The sequence below is a fragment of the Leptidea sinapis genome, chromosome 15, assembly GCF_905404315.1.
Source record: "Leptidea sinapis chromosome 15, ilLepSina1.1, whole genome shotgun sequence".
NCBI classification, from domain to species: Eukaryota; Metazoa; Arthropoda; class Insecta; order Lepidoptera; family Pieridae; genus Leptidea; species Leptidea sinapis.
In genome coordinates this window covers 10,049,996-10,070,508 of record NC_066279.1, presented here as the reverse complement: position 1 = coordinate 10,070,508, position 20,513 = coordinate 10,049,996, and the positions used below count along the sequence as shown (strand labels likewise).

Below are 20,513 nucleotides of genomic sequence, written 5' to 3'. Positions count from 1 at the left end.
TCAGCACAATTTAGACCTATTTATAGCAACATGCCACCCTCGAAGGGAGGCTATAGTATAATATGAACCAAGGTGCTAACGAATTTAATTCAATAGGTCAAAATACACGAGGCTCATTTCAAAATCGGGGCTCGAGGCTTCGTAGTTCAAAGAGAGGGGGAAGAGGAAAAGAGCCCATGCCTTATACCCATAGAGGGGAATTTAAGCGATATCCACAATGACTCGAGGTCATTCAGGGCCGGGCGACTGATTCACTACTACGAGAGCTGGAGGGAAATGGGAGCACCGGAAACCCTTTTGAAATTAATAAAAGGTTACCGCATACCATTCATTCGAAAGCCTCCACTGTCTATTCCAAACGAAAACAGTCCGTTTCGCACGATAGTTTCTCCAGAAATGACTGCAATAATTCAGGAAATGAAAGCTCAGGGCATTCTAAAGCTAGCTCAATTCTCCCCCAGTTTCATTTCCCCCCTTTTTCTGGTACCAAAAAGCGATGGATCGGCCCGTCCCATCATCAATCTGAAGTCCCTCAACAAATTTGTAAAAATCGAACAATTTCACCTAATAAACATGCACAGGATCCCCGACTGTCTTCAGCCGCAAGACTGGATGTGCAAAATCGATCTGAGCCAGGCATATTTTCATTTGAAGGTTTCAAAAGTACACAGATGTTTTCTTCGATTGAGTTACGACAACGAACTCTTAGAAAGGACCTGCCTGCCTTTCGGTCTAAGTACAGCCCCCAAAACCTTCTCCATACTGACCAATTGGATTGCTCAAAAGCTTCGTCAAAGCCACAATATAAGAGTTCTCGTATATCTAGACGACTTCTTGATCGTCCATCAGGATCCTGTCATACTTCAGAGTCACGTTCAAATGACGTTGGATTTAATTCGAGATCTCGGGTGGTGCGTGAACTTAGAAAAGTCTGTAACGATCCCGCAAAAGGCTCTCACATATCAAGGCGTTCATTGGAGACCCTGGGACAACCTGAAGTCTCTACTAGTACAGAAAAGCAGCCTAGTGTTGAAAAAGGTTTGTCAGGTCGCAAATTTAGGAAAAGCGAATTTAAAAGAAGTCCAAAATCTCGTAGGACTACTCAACTACGCCAGCTTCATTGTGCCTCGAGGCAGATTAAAACATCGTCATCTTCTGAGATTCATGAATTCCCTACTGAAACATCCGATAAAAAAGGTAGAACTTCCTCAAGAGAGTCTGTTAGAGTTGAACTGGTGGATTCAGAACTACCAACTCTCATCAACCCTATTTTATCCTCCTCCAGTTCACTTTCTTGCAACGGACGCTTCAGACCTAGCCTTCGGCGCCCAGCTCGACAATGTCGCTCTGAATGGACTTTGGTCGACAGAGGAGAAAAATCTGCATTGCAATCAGAAGGAGATGCTGGCCATCTTGCACGTCATTCGAAGCTGTGCCCAGATGTTGAGTCGCAGCTCAATACTGATTCAATCCGACAACAAAACTGTAGTGGCTCATCTCCGAAAAGAAGGGGGAACAAGATCGGTGGCACTGATGAACTTGACTCATCAATTGCTAGAGCTGTTAGACCATCATCGAATTTTCTTTACCATCCACTACATTCCGGGCAGATACAACAATCACGCGGATCATGTGTCGAGACATCGGCTGCCACCGGAATGGCACCTGTTACCAGGATGCCTGAGGGTGACATTCAAGAAATGGGGGACACCAGTAATCGATCTTTTTGCATCCGAGAGAGCTCATGTTGTTTACAACTATGTATCTCTAGACCAGAAAGATTCAAAAGCGCTCTTTCACGATGCATTCAGCGTTCAGTGGAATTACCCCCTGGCATGGATATTTCCTCCACCATTCCTTGTACCCAAAGTTCTGTCGCATCTAAACCAGTCGACCGGAGTATTTTTAATAGTAGTACCACGATGGCAGAAAGTATTTTGGAGGGCAGATCTCAAAGCGAGAGCTCTCGAAGCTCCATTTGTGTTAAGGAGCCTGAATGTGAATTTAATAGACACATCAACGGGTCTTCCCCCTCCAAACTTGCAAGATCTCATACTCGAAGTATGGAAATGTGGGGGTGGACTGAGGCGTTAAACGGTTGGAATACTGATCAAGTATCCTTGTTGAAGAGCTCCTGGCGACCATCAACGATGAAGACCTACAAAGTAGCGTGGAAGCGTTGGCTCGGGTGGTCCAAATCAAACAAAGTCAATTTCAAAAATCCTACTGGTGCCGAACTTGCTCAATTCTTAGCAGATTTACATTTAGTTCATGGTTTATCATATAACACTATTCTTTAGCATAAGTCTGTTGTCTCCACGCTTTCTAATTCAGATACATCTAATCATCTGAGTTCCCATATCTTAGTTAAGCATATTTTGAAATCCATATCTTTAAAACATCAAAAAAATATAAAACCGCCTATTTGGAATATTAACGACCTAATAAATTATTTATCCACCTATTCTATTGATTATGATAATATTTATCAAGCATGCCGACACACAGCAATCCTTTTGCTTTTGTGTTCCGGACGCCGTATCCACGATTTAACGCTTTTTAGAGTAGATTCAGAACCGTTGCATTAGGAATGATAACTATGTTATTTTTTGGCCAGAATTTGGTTCTAAAACCGATAAAAGTGATTACAGACAATCAGGGTGGAAGTTATTAAGTAATAATGACAATATTCAATTTAATCCAGTGTTTTGGATAGACCACTTAATAAAATTATAAAAAATTAGACGAGAAACCTCTAAGACAGGTAATTTATTTACAACTATCAGAGGTCCAGCCAAACCTGCCTCACGGGCAGTAATAGCAGGTTGGATAAGGCATTTGTTTAAAGAAGCGAATATCCAATTTACACCCGGTAGTGTACGATCGGCAGTAGCGCCGCACAACTATTTAAATTTACCTTTAGAGGATATTTTGGCAAGGGGTAATTGGCGTTCCGCCACTACTTTTCAAAAGTTTTATAGTCGACAAGTAAGACTCAGTGAGAAGTCGATTAATCTAACAGAACTGTTTTATCCTATTAATTAAAATTATGACAATTTATATATGATTAGTGGTTGATATGATTATTTGTTAAGGAAATTAAGTCTCTTCAGAAGTATAGAGTTGATTATCTTAAAAAGGTTACTATGAATCATGATTAATACTCAACTTTAAACAGTTTTATTAACGCAAGCCAATTGATCAATATTCATATATTTAAATGTCCATGTACAGACTTAACTATACTAAGACAATAAAATTGTTAAAATAATATATATATTAAGTTAAATCACATTGGCATATTATTTTTAAAAAAGTATTTCCTATGTCTCACCAGGCGAAAACAGACACATCTCAAATATAAGCTTCGAATTACGGTCAAGTACTTTTAATAACAGCGTTTTCCCTGAAAGAAAACGCATATTAAAATACTTTATTTATTTATTTATTTATTATTAAAGTAATCAACAGCGTACACAACAATTATTTTTACAAAATTAACCTAGGTTTTACATAAAGCCACTAAGGATTACATAAATTTTAAATTATAAAAAGAAATCATATATTAACAGAATAGACTTAAAAATGTACTATATATACTAACAAATAAAAGATTACAATAGCGCGCGCGTGTCTGTGTGTGCGTGTGCGTGTGTGGTGTGTGTGTGTGTGCGTGTGTGGTGTGTGTATGCGTGTGTGGTGTGTGTGTGGTGTGTGTGTGTGCGTGTGTGTTTGTGTGTGTTGCGTTACCTATTATTATCATTTTTTACGATGATGTTTTATTATTTCTGTTTTTAACTTAATTTTTGATAAGTGAAATACGTCAAACTCAGCGTACTATTTATTATAAATTCGTGACAGACGCGGAATTATGGAATTTTGGGCATAATTTGTATTAGGTTCAGGTTAGGACAGTCGATGGAGCCACTCAAAATTGCTTGCAGAAGTAACATGTCACTTTGATTCCTTCTTTGTTCCAGTGTGTCGATACCATAGTGAGAACACGCTTCCTCATAACTGTTGAATTCTTTAAAATCTTTAAAAGTTAAGTATTTAATAAACTGTTTCTGTATGGTTTCAAGCCTTTCGATGTGTATAATATATTGGGGTGTCCAGACATTACATGCGTATTCAAGAATACTCCGGACGTACGCAAAGTAAAGTGCCTTTATACATTCCAGATTACTGAAGGAACGGGTCACTCGTTTTATGAAACCTAGTTGTTTGAAAGCTCTATTTGCTACATTATCAACGTGCTCATTCATTGAAAACTTAGCATCGATTTGGATACCCAGGTCTCTAACCGCAGTCACTCTGGGTATACATGTGCCATTAATTTTGAAGTTAAATGCAATTATATTTTTTTTACGAGTCAGAATAATATGATGGCACTTTTTAACATTAACTATAATTCTGTTCCTTGCGTAGTATTCTGTCAATGCATTTAGGTCATGTTGTAGTTTATGACAATCGTCAAGTGAACGTATTTTGACAAATATTTTTGTGTCGTCAGCGAACATTAAATACTGTGCAAGGTGGAAGCAACTTCCAATATCAAATAGGTAAGCGTAATATAAAAGCGGACCTAGGATGGACCCCTGTGGTACTCCTGAGGGTATTATTACAAAGTTACTTCTAGCACTACCCGTCACAACTGCTTGCATACGGTTCTTAATGTATGAAGTAAACCACCGAAGTAAGCTCCCATTTACGCCTAGCACGCTTAGTTTTTGCAGTAGAATTACGTGATTTACTCGGTCAAATGCTTTTTCGAAATCCGTGTAGATCACATCCACTTGATATTTCTCGTCCATGCTCTGTACTACGTAATCCGTAAAAACAGCTAAATTTGTAACGGTAGAACGGTTCTTCATAAATCCGTGCTGCTCGTAGGGAATAGATCTAGTTATAATGGGGCATATGTATCTATAGACAACTGTTTCGAATAACTTACTCATTGCGTTCAGAATCGATATGGGCCGGTAATTCTCTATTTGGGCTCTTGATCCGCTTTTATGTAACGGTACTATAAGTGCTTCTTTCCACACATCAGGGAAACTACTGAAGACGTTAATGGAGAGATTAAATATTATGGATAGCGGTAAGGCTAAATTGTTAGCACACTTATTTAAAAAAATCGGTCGGATTTCATCACTGCCAGCTCCCTTATTAATTTTTAAAGCTTTAAGCAATTTACGAACCTCATATACACTTATAGTAATTTTGCAAATGGTTTCATTATGATTCAAGTTTAGAGAACTTGGTTCATCGTACGAGTTTGCTGGTTTTACAAAGATGCTCTCAAAGTATTGACTGATTACAAACTGAAGTTTCACCTGTGTAAGTACTATTACCAAGTGTAAGCTTAGTGGGGTATCCTTGTTCGCTGTTTCTAAGGGATTTAGTATAAGAGAAGAGAAGTTTAGGATCTTTACGAATGAAGCATTGCATACGCTCAGTGTAGTTTTTGTAACACCTGCTCTGAACGAGTTTTTGGCGAGCCCTGAGCATAACAAACTTGTCGTAATCACGAGGATTTTTATCTTTTTTCCATTGTCTATGCTTTTGAAGCTTCTCTTGCACTATATGAATTAGAGACTTAGAATACCACACAGGGAAATTAGTTTTATGTTTAACTTTAACTGGTATAAATTTATTTATTGTTTCGTTTAGAATGGAATAAAAAAGTTTGTTTCATTAATTGAATCAGCTACTAGTAATTCGTGCCAATTGATTTGTGATAAGTAATCATTAATTTTGATATAGTCCCCATTATAGAAATTGGGCCTATTGACGGGTTTCTGACGAATATTACGAATTAGTGAGTTCGAGAGATTAAATTCTAGACATGGATGATATACATCTTCTGTAACGAGGGGAGTAAGGCAGTGGTGAACTTCAAAGTCAATGTTGCTAAATAATAGATCTAAGGTGTTTCGCTTACTGTTCGAGATAGTGTTTTGTTGTTTCAAACCAGAGAGGTTACAAATATCTAAAATATTTACAAAAGCATTTTGCAATTCCACTGGGCCACGTTTTTGCAGTGTAGGTCCGGAGTCAGTCCACGTGACATTTGGTAAGTTAAAATCGCCACATAAAATGAAATTGTCATTGGGATAGGTTGCCAAAACTTCTGCGAGTCGAGAATATATTGATTCGAGTCTTATAGGTAACTGTGAGTCAGGTGGTGCATATACTAATCCGATATGGATGTTGCGGTTCCCCGAAATTTTGAGAGTTTCAGCTGGTATAGTTGCCCACAAGAATTCGACGCCAGGACTGGCCCACTCGCGTTGATGTTGGACATGCATCTTCTTAGAAGCACATAGTAGGACTCCCCCTCCCATTTTTTTAGTAGATGTTCCCTGGTTTCGGTCACAACGTAAAATGTCATATCTATTGTCACAGATCTCACTATCATAGATACCGTTAGTCAGCCATGATTCTGTTATTAAAATTATGTCATTATCGTGGTTAAGTATGTTTTGTCTAAATTCATTTGTTTTAGTGCGTAAGCCACGCACATTTTGGTATAGTATTTCTATTGTATTAGCGCCCTTGCGTGTGCAATAAGTACCAAAATATAGAAAAATTATATATGTATAATATGGACAGTAATGTAAGTAAGTTAAGATAAGCTAAATTGTACGGATACTTAAGGTAACATTTGCTTGATGTTCGAAACGGAATAATTTTGATGTTTCTTTTAAAAGTAGAATGGGTGTGGTAACAATATTGTTTAATGTCTGATTTGTGAAGTTGGGTGCGAGTTAAAAAAGAAATATATTTTGTGTAAGAGATAATAAAGTGTGTATGTGTTAATTTATGAATGTAAGTGTTAGTGTATTGAGTGTGATTAAGTAGGAGTTTATTATGTTGTGGAATTATACAAAAAACGCTAGTAATCTTGAGCAACAAGAAAATACAAATAACCAAATTAACTGTAAGAAGATAACTCAAAAATAGTTTAACGCACAGAGTCACTTTATCTTGGCTAAATCCTTTTCGAGACGAATGTAAAGGACCGGCGATTCTTCGTTTTTTCTTAAAAAAATGTGACAATTCCTAACCCAAACAAACTTGTACGCTTTCTCCTTTGCTAAATTTTTAGTTGTTTTTAATAACTGTTTGTTTTCAGGGGTTAGGTGCTCGTTTACGAAAAATTTTTTCTCAGTTCCACCGATGCCTATATCTCTGGTGCAGATGCCCTTTTTGTTTTTCAGGCCAGAGAGTATTTTATCTTTGTAAAGACGGTCCGCTAGCTTGGCTACAATGGGTTTAGGTCTACCAGCTATGGCTTTCTGAGGCTGGACGCGATGTGCAAAGTCAATATCCCCACGGTTAAGCACCACGCCAGCGTATTCTGCAATTTTCAGTACTAAGTCGACAGGCGATTCACTGCTGGTTTGTGGCAACCCTACAATTTCCAGGTTATTCATTCTCGCCTGTTGCTGCTGTCTACAAAACTGTGAACGCAGTTCCAATAGTTGATCCTCCGACACGCTGATACGTTCCTGCAGTGTACGTACGTCACTCTTAAGATGGTCGTTTTCGTCCTGAAGTTGACTATAGGAAGTCTGCAACTGAGACATTTGGGAAGATAACGAAGCTATTTCATTTTTTAATTCGGTGAAGATAGTAGCTTTTAATTCTTCAACAATTTCATATTTAATCGACTGCAGCTTGGCGTCTAGAATGTTTTCCAAACGATTAATTATTAGGTTTGCATCCTTATCTATCGAGGCTGCAGGGACATCGCATACAGACACTGAGATGTCGGAATTGGCGGCTACAGTTCGCGCAGTTTTGTTTATTTTTTCTACTCGTACTGGTGTGTTACTGTTATCTCCACCTTTTCGCTCATTTGCCACGCATTTAGGGCACTTCCACTGCGTTCGTGCGGATGTTGAGTCGCCAGTAAATCGTACACATTCAGAGTGGTATATGTGGTTACAATTGATACATTTTATGCGTTTCATACTTCACCTACCACTTACCTAATTCGAAGCTTACTTTTCAACTCTGCCTGGTGAATAAAAGCCAATGAGCCAAAATGGCGCTGCAACCCCTTTATAAAGGTTTAGGTGGCGCCACTGCCGGTGAGACACAGGAAATACGTCATCCACAGGTACAAAGAGTATGAAAAATTGGTAAAATCTACGGGAAACTGAAGTGCCTATCTCAAATATAAGCTTCGAATTAGGTAAGTATTTTAATATGCGTTTTCTTTCAGGGAAAACGCTGTTATTAAAACACTCATGTGATACTATTATCACACGAGGCGAAGCCGAGTTCCACATTCGTGTTTTAATACCTCTTATTACACAACAGTTGCATAAATAACTATTGATTACCACACGATAGTCAAGTCTTGTTTTAATAAGTAACTTAAGTAAGTTTTTTACTATCACTAGCTCCATCTATCCATCTATCATGTATGTAAAATGATCGCAGTCGTGATGAATTTGGAGCGTACCTAATAGAATAGATGACAGCACTTTCAATACAAATTTTTATCATGTGCCAATGTAGGGTAGTTGCATCCCCCTGGGTCTGACTGAACAAAACAAACATAGTCGCGCCGTGACCCTTTCTACACTGGAGCCAGTGCTCACTCCCGGTAGGCGGAACAAGTCTGAACTGGTCTGACAACAACCAAACAGGTTTGTTTTTCATCTAGTCCAGAATCCAGTTTTTCTGCTGGCTCTATACAAGTCCTGAAGTTGCTACACTTCCTTAGATCTACTTCTATGTGAAACAGAATGTAATCAAAAGTTTCGACGATCATTCTATGATACTTTTTGAATTTATCAGGATGTTGGCGCATAGGTAGGCAGGTTGTGTAAAATTATTTTTTACGGTGGACTTCATTGAACCCATGGACCTATTTTCTTTAAGTTAGATTTAATAATATGTTCCTGTCCAATAACATGAAATCAATAAGTTCGTCGTCCATCTTTCAATGGGTCAAAGGTATCTATAGAAACTCACAAAATTTGCACTAGACACCTTTGCTCGTCAGAGTTCACAAAGTACTCTGGATTCTGACTGGTTCGTCCGCTCCTGTCTAGCAGTGTAGGAGCGTCGAGTCCTGCTGGCCAGACCGACTCCGCTTCCAATGTAGGACCGGCCTGAGCAATCTTGGGGAGACACTAACCACTTACAACTATGGCGTGTCACGCCGCACGCCTTCGAGACTGGTCGTGTCCGAGTTAAATTAGCTGCGCTGCGTCGTCAATTAATGTTTGTACCAACTCTAGCGCTCCGCTCAGACATAGATATAAATTTCAAGGAGACCGCTGAGTTACGTTATTCTAGTACTTGTATTGTGCTTTTAGTGAGTTTGAAAATGGTGTCTTAATATCAATGGACGTGTATATCACATACGATTCTAAAGAAGATAGTTGACTATGTTCTAGAGCCAAGAATGGTATCAAACAAGCGTGGTTGGAATCAAACGTTGAGGAGAGGAATTCAAAGCTGAAGACTGACCTTCATCTTACCCGATCTTAATCAGTTGGATTATGTTTTATAGGCTAAGAGAGTTTGGCATGCTCTAATCGCCAGAATATAATAATGATATATTATCAATTATATGTATATTTATGTCCGATAATATTTTCATTGAAGAATTGCCTTGAAATTGATTGGATAACTGGCCTCATCATTAAGGACAAATTTTTAATGAGCTTCATATTTTTCAGAAACAATAGGAATGTAAGTTATTAATTTATATGTATTCTGGACTCCATATATGTGTTAGCTGATATATGTTAAACACATATTGGAACATTTTAAAGCCATTTATACCATATAGCCATCAAATATACGTACAAATTATGCTGTTCCATAAACGTAAAATGTTATTAATATATTAGGTAGCTGGAGACAAAATCTTAAGTCTTTCTTATTCAACAAAACAGAACTAACAATACCTGAAAACTCTCCTGAAGAATTCGTCCGGCAATACGTTGAAAGGCATGGTCCCAGAGGCGAGAGGCGGACACGGTACGGATGGGATTCGAAATGTTGGATCGTTGAATCCAGCTCTAGGAATTCTGAATGGAGTCGCAAATTCCGTTTCCCTGAAATACCAAGCATGTGAAATTTTATACTAATCGCTCCGCCGACTTCGTTCAGACTGAATTAAGATGTGATTTTTATAAAACGCCTTATTTTCAAATAACAGCAAAATTAGTTACATTAAGTTCAAACTAGCATTAGCTACAACAAGGTTAAAATCTTATATATAAAATACTCGTGTCCCGGTGTTTGTTACCCAACTCCTTCGAAACGGCTAGACTAGACTTAGGTCTGAGAATCGGCCAACATCTATTTTTCATGCCCTTAAATGATAAGGGTCACCCACCCCTAAATTTTTATTTTTATATTATTATGATTCAGCATTAAAAAATACATACAACTTCAAATTTTCACCCGTCTACGATCAACACCTATTTTTGTGTCGCGATTTTTATATTATTAATTGTGTTCCATCGACAGATCCGCAGTAGGATTGCAAGATGGCAATCGAATACAAAAATTATTTTAGTACGAGGGCTGCACTAAGAGTATCGGGAATGGAATATTTTCACTGTTCCTGTCAGATTAAAATCTTTTTAATTGTAAACTCATTGGTTTTAAAAATCGAATTTATTTATTTAAAAAACAAAATCTCGGTCTTGTCACAAGATCTTTTCAAACTTGTTTAGTCGTTGAGAAAATGGAATTGACTCGAGAAAATTCTAGAGCGATGATTTATTATTACTTTCGAAGTGGTTTAACACAAAAACAGTGTGTTGATCGGATGATTTCTGCATTTGGTGATGAAGCCCCATCCAAAACCACAATTTATCGCTGGTTTGCTGAATTTCAACGTGGACGTGTCAAGCTCAGTGATGATCCCCGTCAAGGTCGTCCAAAAGCAGTCACCAAAGAAAACGTGGATGCTGTGCGTAAGCTGATTGAGGAAGATCGACATGTGACATACCGCGAAATTCAGGCAACTTTAGACATTGGCATGAGTCAAATACAAATAATCTTGCATGAACAAGGTGTAAAAAAGTTGTTTTCCCGATGTATACCGCATTTGCTCTGTGAAGAGCAAAAAGCGGTTCGTGTTACTTGGTGCGTCAGAACTCTCGAAAGATTCCACGCAGGATCCTCAAATGCTGTATACAACATCGTATCAGGTGACGAATCCTGGATATACGCGTACGAACCCGAAACAAAAAACCAGTCACGAGTTTGTGTGTTCGAAAATGAGTTAAAGCCAACAAAAATTGTTCGTTTACGGAGTGTTGCAAAAAAAATGGTGGCCACGTTTGTCTCCAAAATCGGCCATGTTGCGACTATTCCTCTTGAGGGATGATGAGGAAAGAACGGTTAATGCAGAATGGTATACTAGAATTTGTTTGCCACAAGTCGTAACTCCGTAAACAGAATTGCAACCGCCGCATCATCCTCCATCACGACAATGCGAGTTCTCACACCGCGTACAGAACAAAAGAGTTTTTAGAGCAAGAAAATAAATTATTAGACCATCCGCCGTACAGCCCCGACCTAAGCCCTAATGATTTCTATACTTTCCCTAAAATAAAGAATATTTTGCGTGGTCAGATATTTTCAGCACCTGAAGAAGCTGTGAACGCCTACAAAACGGCAATTTTGGGGACCCCAACTTCCGAATGGAATGGTTGCTTCAACGATTGGTTCCTTCGTATGGAAAAATGTGTCAAATTTCGCGGAGAATACTTCTAAAAGCAATAAATACATTTTTAAATAGTAATGTTGTGTTACTTCCTTGATTCCCGAAGTTTTCAGTGCCGCCCTCGTATAATAAATTTTATGTACAATATATCTGATTAGTCTGAGAATCGGCCGTCATCTTTTTTTTATACCCCAAAACTTTTTATTATTGAATTACTATATATGGCAATAAAACGTTTGCTGGGTCAGCTAATGTTTATTATAATAGTTAAATTTTGGTTAGCATCTCTATTTTTTTTAATAAAATAATGTTAAATAAAATTCAGTTAAGTGGCGCAACAGCACTGCCTCCAGTCAGAGAGGTAAAAAGACTTTAGAATAAGACGTTAGGTAAGGTAATAAATCAAATGCAGTTCTCTCTCTCACCCATACTATAACACGTGAATTTTAGACAAACCTTAGACAATTTATACGTCTAGATAGAGTCTTGCTGTTAGATAACTGCAACCGATAAAAACAGACCAAGAATATTAGTTTAGTGTGCGTGACAAGCTACGTCTTACACTCGCGATTTGTGTGACATTTTGTGTTAGTGTGCGTGAATTGCTCGAAATAGAGGTCAATAGAGGCAAACATTGACACAAGTGATAAAAAAAATATGAATAATAATGATGTGAATCTTTCATAATGAGAACAAGAAGTTTCAATTCAATTTTAATACTACAGTTTAGTATGGCCATTCCATATATTTTTATATCGTATCATAAATCTAATTGTATTATAAAAGTTTTATGCGGTTTAAGACGAGGTTTCATTCACTTACAAACTTCCTAAACTCCATTTGAATATACTACTTACATACTTACCTTGAGAAATTATTAAAGACAGGTTTGTCATTGTGTTTAGAGGAGAACAAATGCAAGTGCCCCGCTTCGTCTCCAAACACAAACGCTTGACTGGTTGAAGACACATCCATCACACTGCAGAACGATCCCTGAGTGTCCACCTGCAAGTAATGTGCACATTAGCAGATGAATAACCACTAATTTCTTGATAAGCTTGACTAATTTGACCTGATACATATAGAAGGGATTACAGCCCTCAGCAGCCTAGCGAAACTCTTTAAGAAAAAAGCGATTCACTCGAGTGTATTAAACGTACAGCCATTTATAGATTGACAGATGACGGCTATATTTTTTTTAAGTTTATTAGTGCAAAGAATGGATGTTGGCTTCGTGGTTCAATTACAAGTTACCTGAAAAACAGATTGTTTGTCTGCTTCACTAGGTTCGTTGACGTGTAGTATCGTGACGTGGCCATCGCTCGACAGCGCGGTTGCCTTGCCCGACACTGAGGGCAGAAAGTGTAGCAGCAGCGGTGGCGACGCGACAGGTATCGTCCACGCTCCGGTACCGTTCAGGTGACGGACGTCCCAAACCACCACGAACTGTTCAGGTACTTGCGCTGAATCTCTAAAAATTACTTGTTAATTTATTGAAGTGATAACTTCTCATGGGAGGGTAAACCGCTTTGTAACGTAACGCGTTATAGCGCCAGTTTGTCTGGCTTCCCTTTCTCTCACGCATACGGCAGCGGTAGGCAGGCTACTCCTCTCTCACTCTAACCAATTGTTACTTTTATAGGATTAAATAATTATACTGACAATGAACATATACAAAATTCCAATGTACATATTCAAGAATAAAAATATGTTACAATCAATGAAATATTTATTAATAACCTTTCCTTACATTATCATATTAATAAAGTTCAAATTTAAGAAATAACCTAAGCTTTTCTCCAGTTAAACAATTTCAATATTAAATAGTTTAACTTAGATTAGTTTAAATTATCACTTCTGTCAAATATAAAAATCCAATACAAAATAATGACATACTTTTAGTCACATTGATATTTACTTTTCGTGGAGTATTTGTTTTTATATTCGACTAGCCGTTCCCGCCCGCTTCACTAGGCGAATTTTAAAAGGAAATCAATTAATTATATATAATGAAAATGGTCTTTGGTTGAGGCTCTTTCACGCCTAAACTCTATCGGCCCTACAAATAAACTTGGTATAAAGTTATAATTGAGAACAAACTAAGAATACACAAATGTTGATATCGCTGACAACACTGTCAATACAATGATAATTCAAATATACGCGGGAAACGTAATCTACATACATATATATATATATAGATTAGGCAGCTTGGCGAACCTATTCTCTGATAAAAATTAAAATGCAGCTGCTCATGGACAACTGAACACCAGCGGTCTATAGATGTCTCTCTGGCCTATAATATGGGAGGACTTTGAGATAATGTTATCTACTCTAAATTTTGGGCCCGATGTATTAATTTTAACAGAGTGCAGATTAATCTGCACTGCAGAGCTTAAGCTCTGATAAACCCGTTCCCCAACTTAATAATTATAACTCCTATATAACTACACGTCAAATGAATCAAAATGATGGGGTAACGGTATATGTAAAAAAGTCACTTAAACCAATAATCCAAGAAATACAGCTTCCTCAAGCATCTTGTTTGCAGATTGATGTTCTAGATAATGTTGTCCTTGGTATCTACCGTTCTCCCTCATATACAAACATTGATAGCTTCATTGAATCACTCAGTACACACTTAGATACAATACCACAACCACAAAATAATTTAATAATAGCTGGAGATATTAACATCAATATTCGGCCTAAAGAATTTGAACCATTTCATGAAAATAAAAACCGTATATTCTTATTTTATCTTAATGCCTAGTCGACCTATGGTATACTACCAGGTCATATATTACCTACTAGACAACGGAACTGCCGGATCACTTTATGTTGAGAATCAATAGAAAAAAAACGTCAGCTTCTATTGCTATTTTGCAAACAACAATCACTGATCACTACACAACATTATTATCACTATCCAAAATAAAAAATGATGAATCTGTTAATAAATTTACAGCTACAGTACACTATGAAAAAGCCCTAAAGTATTTACAAGAAAAAAATACCTCTGACTTAATATTCTGTGACGATCCTAATTTACTTACCGACCATTTAATTCAGAAAGTAGTTGACGCCATTAAAACCAACTCTACTACTACTATAATTCAAAATAGTAAACGTGTAATCAAGCCATGGATTACCCCGGGAATACTTCGATGTATCAAAAACCGTAACAAGCTACAAAAACATTCTAGGAACGAACCACATAATACAATTTTAAAATTAACTTATTGTCGATATAGGAATTATTGCAATAATCTCATTAAAAAATTAAAAAGGAAATATAAGAATGAACTTCTTACTAAATCATTAAAAAACACAAAGTTACTATGGAAAAATGTAAAATATATAACTTACACAAATAAACAAAAAAATCAGAGTACAGAATTATTAACTATAAAAAAGACTCCAGATCAATCAGTGAATTTTGTAAATGAGTACTTTGTGAACATTGGCAAAGACTTAGCTCAGCAAATTCAGCCTAAAGCAAAAACCTTCTCTGTCGTACGGCCCAATACATAACCTCCACAAATAAATTCTTTGTACTATTAGATACTGATCCAGTGGAAGTGGAAAGAATTTTGAATGGCTTAAAATCAGATAGCGCCCCAAGATGGGACAATATCACGACTAGATTTCTAAAGTATACTAGCAGTGAAGTTGTTCCCATCATTACTCACTTGGCTAACCTCTGTTTCAAAACGGGCATCTTTCCAGCAACATTGAAACAGTCCATTATTACTCCGGTACACAAGGGTGGGAGCAGAGATTATGTTAATAATTACAGACCTATCTCGATCTTACCCGCCATATCTAAAGTCCTAGAAAAAATAATTAATGCAAGGCTCGTAAATTTTCTAGATAAATTTAAAATTTTATCGTCTACACATCGAGTTTCCACCGATGATGCAGTTACAGCACTTAGCTCGCTTATAACTCAGAGTGTAGATGAAGGTCGCAAGTGTCTGACTGTATTTATAGATTTACAAAAAGCCTTCGATACTGTTTCTGTCCCAACCCTTGTGTCCAAGTTACAAAAAATTGGAATACGAGGAACCCCTCTAAAATTATTCAAAGACTACCTATGTAATAGAAAACAGAGGGTCAAGATAGCATCCTATACTAGTAGCGACGCAGATGTGTCATTTGGCGTACCTCAGGGAAGCGTGTTAGTCCCAACATTATTCTTGATATATATTAATGACCTCTGTAACCTCCAAGTCACAAACGCAAAAATCTTCTCCTATGCCGATGATACTGCAGTTGTCTTTCATGGGAAGACTTGGTCTGAAGCAAAGGATTGTGCTGAGAAGGGCATGTCACAAATTTATGATTGGCTTAAAGACAATCTTCTTAGCTTAAACACAGCTAAGACTAATTGTATATTTTAGCATATCCAATCGTTCACAACCAAATAAAAAATTTAATATCAAAATACATTCTTGTGAAAAAATGTTAAATAACTGCACATGTCCAATTATTGAATAAGTCTTATATACAAAATATCTAGGTGTCATTATTGATCAAAAGCTTAACTGGTACCAACACATTGAGCACGTCACTGGAAGAAATAGAAAACTGGGATGGATATTCAAAACACTGAGACATGTTGCATTAAAATCAATAGTCAATGAATCAGGCACCAGCAGAAATATTTTAAATGCTAGATTGTTGTATCCACGTGTGGGGCGGCGCTGCTAAATCCAAATTTATTGAATTGGAACGTGGACAAAGGAGCCTAATAAAAAACATGTATTTCAAAAAGACACGATATCCCACTGAAAGACTATACAATATCAGTAACCTTTTATCTGTTAGAAAATTATATATTATTGCTACAGTTCTAAAAACATTTAAAACTCTTCCATATGATGCAAGCATTTTATTAAAAAGGAGAATGGATATTATTGCAAAAATTCCTGCAACAAAAACCGGATTTGCAAATCGCCATCACAGCAAGCTCTCAGCCATGCTTTATAATAGGGTTAACAAGGAAATATATATCCATTCAAAACCACTTTATGAATGTAAACAAATGCTAGTAAGTTGGATAAATTCACTCGCTTATACAGAAACTGAAGAACTTTTAACACAATCATAATATTAATTTAACATTCATTCATTTGATCACAAACAAACATTGACTCACACACACTTCATAATACCTCTCACACCTTACTTATCACTCACAACACACCCAATGCACACACCTTACACACCTTATTTCTTACTATACATACTTTTTAGATATACTACTTAGTACTTAGAGTTTGATTGTCTGTAAATAATGTAATAAATATTAATAAGCTATGGAAGAGCGGAGTCTTCTAACACAGGCGCTATAGTGCCTAAAAGGAGGCTCCAATCATGAATATTAATTAATGTACATACTTGCTAAAGAAAATAAATATTTTGTATTTGTATTAAATTAAACTTACGTATCTGTAAATCCAGAGCTGATAAGCATATTCCCTTGCATATCTAAGTCTGATAGACATCCGGTGTGCGCCCTGAATATATGAGTGGAAATCGCCGGTGTCCTGATATCGCGAAGGTTGACCATTCCATTGGCACTTCCGCACGCCACTAGCGAACCGCCCCCACTTCTTAGTACAGCACAACCATCTTCAGTTATAGGCTGTAGAAATAAAATGCTATGCTTTGACACAGAGTAATTATACTATAGATAAATCAATGCAATATGGAAGGTGATGGTTTTAGGTGCGTATACGACAACATATATCAATATTTAATCAATGATCAAGTGTGTTTTGTCTGCATGAAACAGACAAAATTCACTTGCTAGCGGATTATGTATTGAAAAGGCTTCTGGAGCATGGGCCTTAACACGAAAGCTCTGAATTTTTTGGTCCGGAACCGATACGTCTTATGGTGATTCATGTCCAGGGCATTATCACGAAAGCGGCTTAATTTTTTTACTTCTACTACTATACTCTGTAACATAAATAAAACCTAAATTTAAACTGCTCATTTTTATAACAACATATAAACACCTGAGAAAGAGCGACACCATATGCTCCCTGCGTCTTTTGAATTAAATTTAATTTGTTAGCAAAACCAAAGTAGATTTCGGTATGAGCATATAATACATGGAAGCATTTCTGACACTTTAAAATAGTGCAGCTAAAACTGTTCCGTAGTGGGCAGGGCTTACAAACTGTACCGGCCCACGTATCAAATCAAATCAAATCAAAAACAGTTTATTGAAAGTAGGTATTTCAAAATACACTTTTTCACGTCAAATAATTACAATAATAATTTATACGACATCATTAAAAAATACAAATAATATGTATATAAAATATACGAATGTCATTCAATACAAATTAAAATAAAATGTATACAATATCGATCAATAATACAGACTACACTTATTAATGTCAAACATATATATTAAAAACTAATCAAGGGCACTTGAGAGCAATATAGGTATGATATTTTTAGGACCAAGCATTCTTGTCATTAATATAATCAACTACCTTATAATAAGCTTTCTCAATTAGTTTACTTTTAACATAAGATTTAAATCTATTTAGCGTTAAGCAAGTTACGTCATCAGGAATTTTATTAAAAAATCGTATGCAGTTCCCATAAACGAGTTGTTCACTTTTGTTAATCTAAAACAGGGATTAACTAATTTTTGCTTACTTCTTATATTTACATTATGTACATCACTTTTCTTTTCAATTTTTTTAATATTTTTACATACGAACACAATATTTGAATAGATATATTGTGAGGGTACTGTGAGTACATTAATTTCTTTAAATTTCTGTCTAAGAGAGTCTTTGGAACCCAACTGAAAAATTGAGCGGATTGCCCTTTTTTGTAACACAAATATATTGTTTATATCAGCCGCATTGCCCCACATGAGGATACCATACGACATGACACTATGGAAATAACTATAATACACAAGACGTGCGGTCGGTTCGTCAGTCAGTTGTCGTATTTTATGAACAGCGTAAGCAGCTGAACTAAGCCTTGTTGACAGAGCTGTTATATGAGGTCCCCATTGGAATTTTTTATCAATTGTTACGCCTAGAAACACAGTACTATCAAGAATTTCTAAGGGCTCGTCGTTAATATTTATGATTGTTTCATAGTCTTTCACATTTGGCATGGCAAATTTAACGCATTTAGTTTTCTTTGGATTAAGTACAGGATTATTTATGCTGAACCAAATTTATTACTTGAGATAGCGCATTGTTAACATCGCTATAGCTTTGTTTACACCTATTTTAAAAATTAAAGAGGTGTCATCAGCATATTTGCTGTCTTTTATATTTGCTATTTTATATTATTATTATTTATTTTGATATTTGCAATCTTTTTGTGATATAATACTATTGTACTATATCACAAAAAGATTGAGCATAGAACGGTAAATCATTTATATATATTAAAAACAATAATGGACCCCAAATAGAGCCCTGTGGAATTCCCATTTTCATTAAAGACCCATCTGACCTAGAACCATTTATGTGTTTGTGGTTAACCTTTCACTGAGGTAGGATGACACTAAATCTACTGATTTATTTGATATACCGTAATATTTCATTTTTTCTAATAAAATTGAGTGTTGTACACAATCAAAGGCATTTGAGAGGTCACAGAATACACCAATAGCGTTTTTCATGTTTTCCCTGGCATCAAAAACATGTTTCATAAAAGTTGTACCCGCATCTACAGTTGATTTTACTTTTGTGAAACCATATTGCTCTTTATGTATAATTGAGTTTGTATTAAGTGACTCAATAGTTGGTCCAATTAATTTTTTTCAAAAATTTTGCTAATAGCGGGAAGAATAGAAATTGGTCGGTAGTTAGTTGGATCCTCTGAATTGCCATTCTTGAATAAGGGAATAACTTTAATACATTTTATCAAATTTGGGAATGTGCCACTTTCAATGCACTTGTTAAATATTAATACTAGATGTGGCGCAATGATATATATTATATGACTAAGGTCTTTTACCAATATTCCCCATAGGTCTTCAGTATTTTTTTTTGTAAAGAATTAAATGCGCTGATTATTGTTTTAGAATTGATATGGTGGAAAGAGAATTCTGATTCACATTTGTGAACATTATCTTTAACTATATCCAAAGCACGAATGGGGCACGATTTTAATGATAAACTACTACAATTACGTAGTGGGAATATTGGAAAAGAATTCTTGAAAAATATTGGCAACTTCTGCATTTGAACTAGTTTTTAAGTTATTATGGGTTAAAATAATATTTTTATCGGTGGATTTAGCTTTTCCGGTCTCTGAGTTGATGACTTTCCAGGAGGCTTTAATTTTATTAGCAGACTATCTAATCTTACTACCTAGATGAGGCACTTTGCCTTAGCCTGAAAGCATACTTTTTTTTAAATTTTTGAATATTTCCTAATATAATTTTGGAAATTATCATTAAAAATAAATGTTTTCATTTCATACAGTTCATATAATGTTGCCCTACTTTTATGAATACCTACAGTAGCCCATTCATTAAATGTGAACTTAGTTTTTGAGATTTTGGTATTTTTAGGGAAAATAATGTTAAAATCATTTTGTATTTTGTTAAATAAAGCCTGGTATAAGATATTAGGGTCCTCACCGACATTAGCCACAGTGTGTATAGTGGATTCCATAGTATTTTTAAATCGCGCAATGCCCTCGCTTGTGATATGTCTGTAGGTTACTCTCATTTTCTTATTTCGGTCATTAAAAGGGAATATAGCTAGTTGGCCTGTGTGATCAGACCTTAATTTATGAATAATAC

The 20,513-nt window shown here is 36.2% G+C and overlaps 1 protein-coding gene across 1 annotated transcript in view; it reads right to left on the bottom strand.

The window, feature by feature from the left end:
* LOC126968454 (PAN2-PAN3 deadenylation complex catalytic subunit PAN2) overlaps nucleotides 1-20,513 on the bottom strand; it is a 71,400-nt gene that overhangs the window by 39,131 nt on the left and 11,756 nt on the right. The window contains exons 5-8 of the mRNA XM_050813495.1: nucleotides 17,161-17,360; nucleotides 12,965-13,181; nucleotides 12,576-12,715; nucleotides 9,936-10,085 (exon numbers count right to left, since the gene is read on the bottom strand). Coding sequence (XP_050669452.1) covers nucleotides 9,936-10,085; nucleotides 12,576-12,715; nucleotides 12,965-13,181; nucleotides 17,161-17,360 — 707 coding nt within the window. The remainder of the gene's footprint in view (nucleotides 1-9,935; nucleotides 10,086-12,575; nucleotides 12,716-12,964; nucleotides 13,182-17,160; nucleotides 17,361-20,513) is intronic.